Genomic DNA, 13,426 nt, shown 5'->3' with positions numbered 1-13,426 from the left:
GTCTCCTTAGCTTTTTCCCTTTCTTGTACTTGGGTATGTATATATCTACAGTTAATTCCGAAAATGATTAAATTTTAATTGCACAGGGATCAAGTTGCTACCTCGTTGTTGCCTCGAATACGTACCAACTGATATAAAACAACAAACGTAAAGGTAATTAGAAAGGAAATAGAACACATATAACTCAAACTAAAAAGTTCCAAAATAGTATTCGATCGGCCTTTCCATCAGACAAAAGCATGCTTAAATAGGATACAAATTAAAAGAAAAAAAAGAGACAAAATTAAAGCAAAATACATAAACCAAGAGTAATTAAAGATAGCTTGATTATTTGAAAAAAGATAGCTCGATTATACATAAACCAAGAGTAATTAAAGCAAAATACATTCCAACTATGATTATTTGAATTCCTTATCCATGTTCTCCATCAATAAAAGTCTTGATTGAATACACAATACTAAAAACACATGTTTAAAAGATCAATTTGGCTACAAATAATACTAAATTTGAAAGAAAATCAAAATTGATTAATTTGGCATTTGATCCATTGTCGATGCAACCAAATTGCATAATGCATTATTAATTTGCACAATTGAAACTTTAGAGCATCCATAATGGTGAAGATATTTTGTGACTTAGGAATTTTTGTAAATGCGATTAGGAAAGAGAATATGGGAGGGGAGACAAAAAAGAAAAAAATAAAGCAAAACTGATTTAAAAAAATATATTTATAAAAGGGAAAATGGCACTTTTTCCCCCTGAGTTATATGCTTATAGCACTTTTCCCCCTGAATTATTTAAGTGGCTCTTTTCCTCCCTAAAATGTTAAATGGACATATTTACCCTTAAAATAAATATTTAAAAAAAAAATATTTCATTTATTTTTCTTCTCCAACAAATTATTACTATAATTTGGTTCAAACCAAACAGATACTATAGCAACCAAATCAAAATATTCCAATTACAATTTAGAATCAAAACGCGATATTTAGAGTTTATTAAAATCGCAAATCGAAATGGCCGGTTCATGTTTCGAACTGAAAAAATAAAATACATTTATTGTTGAATTTAGACTATTTAAAATAAAAAATAAAATAAAATTTAAAATAAAGACGGTTCAAAATCGCGAATCGGATCCGGAACCGCCGGTTCACGGTTCATGATCCAGTTTTTTTTGGGTCATAAATTTAATAAATTGAAATCTAAATATTGGATTCTAGATCTGAATCATAACCGAAAACTTTTAATTCGATTGCTATAGTGTCCGGTTCAGTTCGAACCGAACCGTGGTCATTGCTACATATACACAATAATTTGTTGGAGAAGTAAAATAAATAATATATTTACTTTAAGGGTAGAAATGTCAATTTAATATATCAGGGGGGAAAAACCACCACTTTTAAAATAATTGAGGGGACTAAAGTGCTTACATAAATAATTGAGGGGAAAAAAGTGCTATAAGTATATAACGTAGGGGGAAAAAGTGTCATTTTCCCTTTATAAAATAAAAATAATTGTCAGGTGCGCCCAGCAGGCGCGTGCGTGACACAATGGTGACAACCACACTGTGGCTGTCATAATTGGAATAATTTTGTTGTGGGTCCTATATATCTAAAATAACTCCACACCTTGCATATGAACTCCAACCTTCTCTCTCTTGCACTTCTCTTCTCCATGTTGACATTCACTTTCTTAAAAACCGTGTATATACTTGGAATTAATAAACTTGGATGCTATTAATAATTTTATCTCATATTTTTTTATCCTTAGTTAAACGAATATATATAATATAATATGACAATATGTTAACAAATACTAATTGAATTACATCGTTCTAATTTCTAAATAACGTATGTGGACTACAAAAATAGAATATTTATTTAAAATTCTATTCAAACCCTAATAATAATAAAAAATAAAATAAAAAGAACAGAAGTGACAATTATTAATTACTCTTGTAAAGTTAAACTAAAAAATGAGAGGGGAAAAAAAAAATAAAACCCCCTTTGCAATTCAACTTGTAATTTTCTGAATTAGGGGCATATTCAATCATGACTTTCACAGTTTTAAAAACTTTTATGAACTTTAAAAGTTTGGAGGTATTCAATTCAAACTTTGACCTCCAAACTTTTAGAGGGTCTTTAAAAGTTAGGCGATATTCAATCAATTAAAAGTCGGGTGGTATTCAATTAAGATTTTTAATGAGTCTTTAAAAGTCACACTATATTCAAAAAGTTGTGGATTTTTGTAGAATTTTTAATTTTAGAACTTTTATAACTCTTCCTTCTCAAATATAAATAGTTGAAATCCAATCATCAACCTCAGGATTTCAAAATTTTCTTTTTACCAACTCTTAATGTTTTCTCTCTCTATTTAAACTCTATTTTTTCTCCATATTTAAACTTTATAAACCTATATCTAAATTTAATAAAATTATTTTTTTCTTCATTATCATATATTTTCTTCATACCTAAACTCTACCATTTTTTTTTTTGAAAGGTTAAACTTAATTCATTGATTCAACGGTCAAATAGTCAATAAGAAAAGGGGGTGGGAAATCAACCCATTCCCCGCAACCTGACTCAGAAACGGCCTCCCTAGCAACAAGATGGGCAGCACGATTCGCAGATCGCTTTACAGAATAGAACACTACATTACTAAGCATAGTAGTACCCATTTTAATATCATCAACTAAACTACCAAATGAAGAATTAAAAGATGTAGCATGAATAGCATGAAAAACAACTTGTGAATCAGTCTCAACATCCACCTCTCCCAAGCCCATGTCCCTGAGCCAACTCAGAGCTTCCCGAATAGCAAAAGCCTCTGCTTCATTAACATTGAAACATCCCCTCACATTAAGACCTTTAGCAGCAAGAAATCTCCCCTCCTCATCCCGGAGTACCCAACCCATTCCTATACAATTATTAGCATAATCAAAGGCTGCGTCTGTATTCACCTTCACTCTGCCCGGAGATGGTTTCGACCACTACACATTAGAACCCGTGTTTGGTAGGGAATGAAAGGCATGCGCTGACTCCCTTGCATCCTTCCAGTTGTGCCAATAAGATAGAGTCAGATGCAACACCGTATCCAAAACAAAGGAAATGCCTTTCCAGACACAGTCATTTCTACTATTCCATAGACCCCAACACACCATTACAAACTTACATAGGAGCTCATGGTCAAAAGCTTTCATGCATGCAGCAACCCAATCATCAATATTCCCATCCTCATGAGCCACCACCGGTACCCCCACTCTACTCCACACAGCTTTGACCGTGGGGCACTGCACAAACAAGTGATATGCAGACTCAGAAACAATGCCGCACATATGACACATCACCGTGCAATACACGTGTTTAGTGTTCAAAGCATCCCTAGTTGGAAGATATGAAGAAACCAACTGCCAACAAAACACCTTTACCTTGGGGGGTATTTCTATCCTCCAGATCGAACTCCAGGGCCGTTGCGTATTAAACTCTCCCTGCAATAGCCTATAACAAGACTTCACAGTATACCTGCCCTTGGAATCCCAGTGCCATACCCATGAGTCCCGTCGCGGCCGCACACTAATTGGTATTGAGAGTATTCTCCTTACATCTGCAGCATCAAAAATATCAGTTATACACTCAGCATCCCACGCATCACCTGACTCATTTAAAAGAGATGAAACAGGCGCATTATAAATGGAGTCATGTAACACAGTAATAATAAGCGGTTGTGTATCACCCGGCAGCCAAGGGTCCGGTCCAATATACGTCTCCTTACCATCGCCGACACACCTCCTACTCCCCCCTTTAACAAGTGTCTGCACTTCCATCAAACCACGCCAAATAAAAGACGGGTTACTCCCCAAGGTTGCCTGAAAATAATTACCTCGTGGATAGTAGCGTGCTTTATAAACACGAGCCACCAAGGATTCTGGGTTAGTTATTAGTCTCCAAGCTTGTTTCCCCAGGAAAGCCAAGTTGACATCCCTTAGCTTTCTGAACCCCATTCCGCCATATTTCTTTGGAGTGCACAACCCGTCCCACGACCTCCACTTAATCCCCCTTCCACGTCCAGCTGTCCCTGTCCACCAGTAATACAATCAATCTCCTTACACAGCCCAACCGGCAGCAAAAACACCATCATTGCATATGATGGCATAGCCTGGATCACTGATTTCAAAAGCACCTCCCTTCCCGCACGTGACAAAAATCTTGCATTCCAGCTACGCACCTTAGCCAAAATCCAAAACAATATTATTTTTACTTCATTATTGCTTGTTTATTTTTTATTTTTATTCTTTTTATTTTATATTCGTAATATATTTTTATTACAACAGATTACTATGAATAGCGAACTATTACTCGCAACAACAATTTGGGACTGCAAACAGTAACACCTTGTTGTTGTTCGCTATCTCAAATTGCTATTATTGCAAATAATAGTTCTTTGCTTGATGCCTAGCAATATATCAAGTATATATTATGCAACTTCTAATTATATTTTTAAATATTTTATTTGATCAATTCTTTTACTTTAAATTTTAGTGTTCAATATTGTTATGAATTTCTAATGAAATAGTTTTTTTTATTGATGCTTATTAATAATATAAAAGTAATTAGCATATAAGTCTCAACATACTATGGATAAAAATAATAATGTTGAAAATATTGATGTGGGTGAAAAACTATATAATATGAAGAATTTTATGATATATTATAACATGTTTTGTAAGAAAATTATAAATGATAAGAATCGAAATCGTTGAAATTAAAGTTTGTAAGGATGTATTCAATTTAGAATTTCAATGACTTTTGTAGACATTTTAAAATAAAAAGTTGATAAAAGTTTATCAATATTTTTTATATAGACTTTTATATAGTCTTATAAAGTTTTAAAAAGTTTTGAACGACTCTATGAAAGTCAATCAAAGTTTATTTAAATCAATAGCTCAATTGTAACACCCCACTTTTCTAAAACTAAATCCCAATTACTTTAACTCTAAACAAGATATAAAGTAAGATCAATTAACTTAAATTCAACCAAAACCAACGAAATGGGTGTCACTGCCACAATCACCACACACGATGACTGCACAAGCTAAAGAAAGGTAACTATCTAGAGTCAAGCTCATTAAAAACTACATCAATATTTGGGGAACAAACCCCGGTGTTCAACACCAACAAAAGATCAAACATCTATATCTAGACATCAACATCCAAACAGAATCTAAACTAGAATCTAACAACTCATATCTACGCACTATACTATCTCATGCGCGCTCAAACACTGGGCCCACCTGAAAGGGGTTATAAAAGCAAGTAGAAAATAAACCCGTTAGCATGAATGCTAAGTTTAAAGCCACTCAACCCTGTAAAGTACTATAGATATAGATTTGAAAATATTTGGCAAACACACTTAAACTCAAGTACTTTCAATCACTTAAACAACAATTTCAAATCATGCTCATCAACAATTCTATATGCTTGCATTCTAATTAACATATAAACATATTTTCTCAAGTACTCAACTTAACACAATTCTCATGCTTAAACAGATATTTCAAAACATAGCTCAAATGTAAACTCATGCTCAACTGATAGATAAAAAGATACTAAATAACTCAACAAGCAATCTCATGCTAACAACAGATAGCCAACTACAGTCAATTAAGTTTTACTCACAATCACGCTGATAGATAAAGAAATAACTGATACTTAACAAATAAACTCATGCTTTCATGCCAACTCTTAAACAACAATAAAGCTTTACATCTAAAAATGTGCTAAATGCAACTCATGCTAAGTCATGCAACAATAAATGTTATGATGCTAATAGTATAAATATATATACTCTTGCTCTTATGAAAAATAACATTTCTGTGTAGAGGTTTCTGTTGAGTCTCTTGACTCACTTTTCTCTTCTTTCTTTCTTTCTTTCTTTCTTACTTTCTGTTGAGTCACTTGACTCGCTTTTCTCTTCTTTCTTTCTTTCTTTCTTTCTTTCTCTCTTTCTTACTTTCTGTTGAGTCACTTGACTCGCTTTTCTCTTTCTCATGAATCTCTTCTCTTCTTTGTGCAAGGCAGGTACTCCGTCGTAGTGAAGCCCTAGCAAACGGTGCAAACTCTTGTAGCCGCCACATCCGTATCGATGAGTGAACAATTCTCGTTAATTCAGAATAGACTGTTACAGAGATAGATAAGAGATAGAGAGCTAATCTAACTAACCCTGTACAATAGCTAAAGGTTACAAGACTAATTCAAAAACTATAAGTCTAAGTCTAGTATTACAATAATTTTACCAAAAATATAATACTACTAACACACCCCCTCAAGCTGAAGGTGGTGAAGAGACAACATTTAGCTTGTCCCTCAAAGAAGCGAAGCGTGTAGAAGCAAGTGGTTTGGTGAAGATGTCGGCCAGCTAATCTTTCGTTGACACAAAATTGACCAAGAACTCCCTGGTTGCAACCTTATCCCGAACAAAGTGGTAATCAATCTCGATATGTTTGGTTCGAGCGTGAAAAACAGGATTGGCGATGTTGGTCCCAAAGGGGGTGTGGTAAAAGTCTAGAGGGGAGGGGGGGGGGGGGGTTGAATAGACTTTTAAACCGTTTTCGCGAATACAACAATTGTTGAGGCGATAGAGAAACCAAAACTCTTAACTAGATTGTTAGAGTCTTGTACATAGCGGAATAAATAAATACGAGTTATGTGATTGTGTCAAGTATATCCACGTGATAAGCAGTAAGTAAATAAAGCAGTAAATGACACAAGACAATTTATAGTGGTTTGGAGGTGATGTAATCCCCCTACTCCACTTGCTCTTATCGTCCAAGAGCAATTCACTATATCCACCACTTCTTAGTTCCTAGATACAATGAATTTCCGTGATCTAGTGCTTTGATCACTAAGCCCATACTAATCACGCCCAGTGCCTCCAACACTGCTGCTTCGGATTTCACAGCTCCGTGCTACTTTCCAGGATTTCACAGCTCCGTGCTACTTTCCCCCTGTCTTCCACGATCCGGTCGACGTATCCCGTGATCTGGTGCTTTGATCACCAAGCCAACACCAATCACGCCCAGTGCCTCCAACACTGCTGCTTCGGATCTCACAGCTCCGTGTGACAATCCAGGATTTCACAACTTCGTGCTACTTTTCCCCCGTCTTCGACGTATTTCGTGATATAGTGTTTTGATCACAAAACCCGAACTAATCACGCTCAGTGTCTCCGACACTGCTGAATCACTTGTTTGTAGAAAAACAAGTTTCACTGGCTTCCAACTTTGAGACTTCTTGAATGGATCTTCAATATGCAGCAAGTCTCTCAATGATGAAGAATTAACACTCTTGAATATTTTCTCTTTGAGCTTTGAATCTCTGAGTGTTTATCTCACTTGAATATTTCGTATCTAGCTTTGTTGGCTCTATATATTTCTCACTTGTATTTCATATGCTTTTCTCACGCTCAGAGCTCTGTTGGAATACTTTGATCTGCTTCATTCTTCATCCTTTTATAGCTGGTTTTGAGAAGTTGTCCGTTGGAAAAAGACAATCTCAAATTTGAATTGTAGATCTCAAATTTGAATTCTTGTAGCCTTTTGCAGAACATCTGTAGCTTTCTCAGAAGAATTTGAATTCTTGTAGCCTTTTGCAGAACATCTGTAGCTTTCTCAGAAGATCATATTAAAAATAATATCTCTGACTTTTGAGATGTAGATCGTGTCTTCAAACCCTGGGTCTTTGAATTCTTGTAGCCTTTTGCAGAACATCTGTAGCTTTCTCAGAAGATCATATTAAAAATAATATCTCTGACTTTTGAGATGTAGATCGTGTCTTCAAACCCTGGGTCTCCTACTTCTCTCAGAAGATCATATTAAAAATAATATCTCTGACTTTTGAGATGTAGATCGTGTCTTCAAACCCTGGGTCTCCTACTTCAGCTCGTAGAACTGATTTAGGCTTAAGTGAGTTTCAAACCTGAGACCTTGCAATTTATACATCAAGCTTTCATCCATCTCGGCTGTACGGATTATTAGTCTTTATAGCATTCTCCTTGATGTACTTCTTTCTTTCCATAAATGCTTGATCTTCAAGATAACTTCATGCAATTTAGTTTGCTTCTCGTTTCTTCGTATGAGATGTCTTCTTCTTTGAGTTGGATGTGTGGGCTTATTTTAATATACATATCATATGCATACATCTTCTTCTTCGTATTTTTCCCTTTCTCTATATTTGTTAATTTTCCTTTCATGGTCTATGACACGCCTAGACTTAACAAATAAAATTGGGGATTCTAAAATACAATTTGGCATATCAAAATCTATTACAATATATTCCTAACAGGCGCACATGTATGTGGCCCCTAAATTGTCGCACCATAGTGTGGCAGGTGTACCGGAGTGTAGGCCGAGTTCCCGGAGCAGTGACATAACCCATGTGACCTCGGCATCGACATCTGCCAGGCCCTTATACTCTGCCTCAGTGGACGACCTGGCGACAGTCCGCTGTTTACGTGACACCCACGACACAAGATTCGACCCTAGGAAAACAGCATACCCACTAGTGGACTTCCTATCAATGGGATACCTTGCCAGTCGGAACCCGAGTAGGCGTGAACATCGGACGATGGTGAAGCCGTCAACCGTAAACCGTAGGTTAGCGTGCCATTGACGTAACGAAGAACCCGCTTGAGCATGCCCCAGTGTTCATCAGTTGGTGCATGCATGAACTGACAGAGCCTGTTTACAGCGAAAGATAGGTCCGGCCGAGTGATAGTGAGATATTGCAGCGCCCCAGCTAGCCTAAGATATTGCGTAGGATTCTCATAATGATCTATAGCCGGGGATGCGGCTTTAGTGATTGCCGCCGGAGTAGAGAGAGATTTGCAGTCCACCATGCCAGCACGAGTCAGAATATCATCCATGTACCGGCGTTGCGAAAGTAATAAGCCACCATCAACAGGTACTGTCTCAATGCAAGGAAGAAGGTCGGAGTGCCCAGATTCCGGATCTTGAAAACCGCTGAGAGACGGCCTAACAGCGTGGTCAACAGGGCGGAGTCATTCCCATCATGATAATATCATCTACATATACCTGGAGATAGATACGTGAAGTATGTGACGTATAATAAAAGAGAGATACATCAGTTTTAGACGCCACAAAACCCGTGGACTGGAGAAACTCGTGAAGCCGATGAAACCAGGCCCGGGGGGCTTGCTTAAGACCGTACAAGGACCGTTGTAAGTGACAAACATAGTCTGGGTGTACCGGGTATTCATACTCGGGAGGTTGTCGCATGTAGACAGTCTCCGTGAGCCGCCCATTCAAAAAGGCTTTGTGAACATCTAGCTGCCGTAGGGTCCACCCACGAGAGACGGCAAGGGAGAGTAAGATGCGCACCGTAGTCGGCTTGACGAACGAACTGAAGGTCTCAAAAAAGTCCTCGCCGGCTACCTGATTGAACCCCTTGGCAACCAAGCGAGCTTTGTACCGGTCAACCGTCCCGTCAGCCTTACATTTCGTGCGAAAAACCCATTTACACCCTACTACATTCATGCCAGGTTTGGCCGGGGTGAGACTCCAGGTATTGTTATGCAGAAGGGCATTGAACTCCTGATCCATGGCATCCCGCCAGTGTGGGTGTCCAACTACCTGACTGTAGCACGTAGGGTCTACGATGTCCGTGAGAGCTTGAAAAGGCTCATCCGTACCCCGTGTCATGTGGCGGAGACGCATGACTTGCCCCCTCTCTTGGGGCTGTGCCCGAACACGTGCCCGAGCCCAAGGTGCGCGAACTGGGAAGTTTCAATCACATTAGTGTTTTTGATTGATACTTTTTACAATATACTCCTATTTGGTATCCCAATTCTAACTCTTATTGGCACTCTATAATTTATTTACCAATTGTTCTAAATAATCAAGTTAATTATAGGTACAAAATATATACACATAAATATATTAGCCAAAGCTTTCAAAACAGTTTTTTCGATTAGCCTTTTAAAAAAGTTTTTTGCACATATTTTTCAACAATTAACTAATGCACAACTCCAGTAACCCAATCAGTTAACTTAAGGTATTTGAAGGTGTTATAATTTGCCATTTCCCTTTTTATAAAAAAAAAATAGTTTAATATTATGAAATTGTGAATTCAGTTAACTCAATCGTTAAATCCCGATGTGGAAAACCTTCCCCGCCACCACTCTCCCGTCGCGGAGTTGTTGCCTTCCGCCGCCGCCGCCGCCGCAACACCACTCTCATCCCCATAAACAGTTGAAACCCATCATCACCCGCCGCGACCTCCTAACGTCCCTTTCCGTAATCTTCGCCCCATTCTTCGCTTCTCATCCGTTTATCGATTCCCTATCAATCTCCCACGCTCGTGGCCTCTTCCAAATGCCTCCTTATCGCCTCAGCAACCGGTAATTATCTTCTATTTTCATGGAAATTTCTACTTTAATTTAACACTACATTATATGGATATGGCTGAAATGTAAGGAGGTTTGTTGTGGTGGTTTTAAGGTACTTTTTGGTGAGAGCAGGGGAATCGGAATATGAGAGTTTGGGGATAATTAACACGAATCCAGTTGCTAAAACCTCAGTGGATAATGGGTTGTCTGAGAAAGGAAAGAAACAGACAATTAGGGCTGCTTTGGAGTTGAAGCAAATGAGGGCTTGTGAAGAGAATTGTTGGATTTGGCCATCCATTACTCAAAGGGCTTATCAGGCTGCTGAGATCATTGCTGCTGTTAATGGTGTCACTAGAAGGTATTCAATTTACTATTTTTTTTTTTATTTTTTATTTTGAGTGATGAAGGAAACATTGTTTGGCACTCATTTCTAATGGTGCAGTTATTAACAGCTGATTATTATTTGATTTCTTGAAACTTTTTTGCACAGCTTTACTTTACTTGTTCCTTCTGTAATGTATGGCCATGACAAGCATTTTTATTCCAGTTTTGTTGAGTAATGCGTATTCAGTGTTTCAATTAAAAAATGGTTCAATGCCCGCAGTTATATAGTCCCCGAGTATAGCTTTTTGGATGCTCGTGGACTGGGAGCTTACGAGGGGAAAAGTTTGGATTCAGTATCTGAAGTAAGAAACTAATTCATAGATTGATTTAATGGTGATAAAAGGTTTTATGTACTCCTTTTGGCTTTTGCAAATTGGCTTAGATTGCAGATTATATTGTTCTGTTAGTACTTAGCATTCATTTCGTTACAATTGAAGCATATGTTCCATCTCAACTAAAAGTGGACTGCACATTTATGTTTATATATTATATATATGGTCAACAGTTCCAAATAAATCTGCAGGTGTATGAATCAGACAGCCTTTCACCGAATATAAAGCCACCTCCTATCGATGATGGAACGCCAAACGAAAGTGCTTCGGATGTCTTTGTTCGTGTGACACAGCTCATGTCGATTCTTGAAACCCAATACTCTGATGATACAGTGATTATTGTTTCACCGGATTCTGACAACTTAACAATCCTGCAAGCCGGTCTAATTGGTCTTGATCTTCGAAGGCAAGTTGTTTTGTGTGTGTGTTGTTCCTATTGTCGAAATCCTACGATTTGTTCATATGAATTTCACCCGGTCGATTTTGCAGACACAGGGATCTTGCATTTGCGCCAGGCGAAGTTAGGTTTGTTGATGCTAGCAGCATTCCTGCTTATAAACAGCCCCCATCTGCAGTGTACAAGTGTTTGAATCCCCCAAAATGTATTTGAAATTGTTTTGTGATCTCATTTTGTGCATGCTGGGAAATAGCTTTCCATTTTGTATCAGTTGAAGAACACTAACAGCACCATCAGTGTTTGTATATATCATACTTGAATGAAGTTTTGTTCAATGCCTTAGTTCTTTGAGTTCTAATTGAAACTTTGTGCTAAGAAATGCCCAAATAAGTGCATGTCAAATGTAATTATTCGAGAGCGGATTAGATGAGTGTTATTTGCCTACAAAAGGTGAAATTTCCTCACTCCGAGATCTCCACTCCCCGACAGAATAGTGGAAGGTAAATCATAGATTCAAGGTGACTTAATAACCCATTAGGTTGTTTTCAAAAAAAAAAAAAAAAAAACAACCCATTAGGTGAGATGGCAAATGTTGATGGCCACAAAGAATCTACCATATTGAGTGTAACTTTCACAGTTTGGCTGCCATTAGATGAGTGTTATTTGCCCACAAAAGGCGAAATTCCCTCACCCCCAGAGTCCTCACACCCCAATAGAATAGTAGAATGGTAAATTGCGAATTTACGGTGATTTAGCAGCCCATTAGGTGGAAGGATAAGTGTCTGGTGTCCACAAAGAGTCCACCATATTGGGTGTAATTCTCACAATCCGACTACCATTAAATGAATGTTATTTATCCACAAAAAGCGAAATTACCTTGCCACAAGGTCCCACATCCCGACAAAATAGTGGAGAGGTAAATTATAGATTTACAGTGAGTTAGTAGCCTATTAAATAAGAAGTAAGTGTAATTCTCCCACTACGACTTTTTATGAGTGTTATTTACAGCATTAATGGCCAAGCACATGATACAACTTCACTAATCTTATTTAATATTTAGATTAGTGTACATCTATGTAGCATTGATAATGACCATTCAATATCTTATTATGTGTATCTTTTGTCATGATTATCATCCATAATTAGTTCAGGTAATTATGGCCCAAAAAATAATTAATTAATTAAAATGACAGGTGGCTCCTGGCAGCTTCACCTACACCTCAGCAATGGGTCAGCTGCTTGCCAACCCAAAGAGATCATTCTACACATTGGTTTATCCTCTTTGGCCTTAAAAATTGCTAATGTCTTATTATAATCAATGCCTAACTTATCCTCTCACTTACAAAATCACTTTTTGTAAAGTTCTCTTAAAGCATCTACAAGTGTGAATATTTGATATTTATTACAAAAGAAATAACTGATGTTGGGATTCAAACAGATGTGGAGGGCCGATTTTTTCACTTTTATTCTCCCTACAAGATCAGAGATGCATATTTGTGGGGTCCATAATATGAGAGAGATAAACAAGAAGGCAGCAGGAAAGGGCGTGTCGAAGATAGCAGGCGCCCAGCGGGGGCATGCACTACACCCCGATCATATTAAAATTATAAAAGAGTTAAATCACAATAAGTCATTAATTCTTAGATAAGAGCTAGGATCGGTGTCAGCCTATCTGGTACTCATGAAGAGTCACCTCCATATATAAGAGGGTGAAATTTTTAAACTTCGGTTGTCAAGATTCGATCTTTATAAATTAAATACAATTTACTTCTTTGCATTAATAGTGTAGTGCAACATCTATAATTTCAATATATTTTCACCATTTATATTAGTAATGTTGTGCATATTTGATGCCTCCTGGTGATCTTATGAAAGAGTGCACTATAATTTTATATTGATGAAAAATCATAAC

At 37.3% G+C, this 13,426-nt stretch overlaps 1 protein-coding gene across 1 annotated transcript; it reads left to right on the top strand.

Moving 5' to 3' along the window:
- Positions 1-10,091: 10,091 nt before the first annotated feature.
- Positions 10,092-11,856, top strand: LOC109150707. Its single transcript, XM_019298693.1, has 5 exons — positions 10,092-10,413; positions 10,514-10,759; positions 11,006-11,087; positions 11,309-11,523; positions 11,607-11,856. Exons 1-5 carry the CDS (start codon positions 10,169-10,171, stop codon positions 11,725-11,727), a joined length of 909 nt encoding a protein of 302 aa, XP_019154238.1. The 5' UTR covers positions 10,092-10,168; the 3' UTR covers positions 11,728-11,856.
- Positions 11,857-13,426: the final 1,570 nt, after the last annotated feature.

Source organism: Ipomoea nil, unplaced genomic scaffold (assembly GCF_001879475.1).
Source record: "Ipomoea nil cultivar Tokyo-kokei standard unplaced genomic scaffold, Asagao_1.1 scaffold2280, whole genome shotgun sequence".
NCBI classification, from domain to species: Eukaryota; Viridiplantae; Streptophyta; class Magnoliopsida; order Solanales; family Convolvulaceae; genus Ipomoea; species Ipomoea nil.
This window is presented reverse-complemented; position numbering and strand designations above follow the sequence as displayed.

Coding starts and splice junctions, on each gene's coding strand:
- LOC109150707 (XM_019298693.1), top strand. CDS start 10,169: ATGTGGAAAACCTTCCCCGCCACCACTCTCCCGTCGCGGAGTTGTTGC. Junction 10,414..10,513: donor CCTTATCGCCTCAGCAACCG/GTAATTATCTTC, acceptor GGTGGTTTTAAG/GTACTTTTTGGTGAGAGCAG. Junction 10,760..11,005: donor GTTAATGGTGTCACTAGAAG/GTATTCAATTTA, acceptor CAATGCCCGCAG/TTATATAGTCCCCGAGTATA.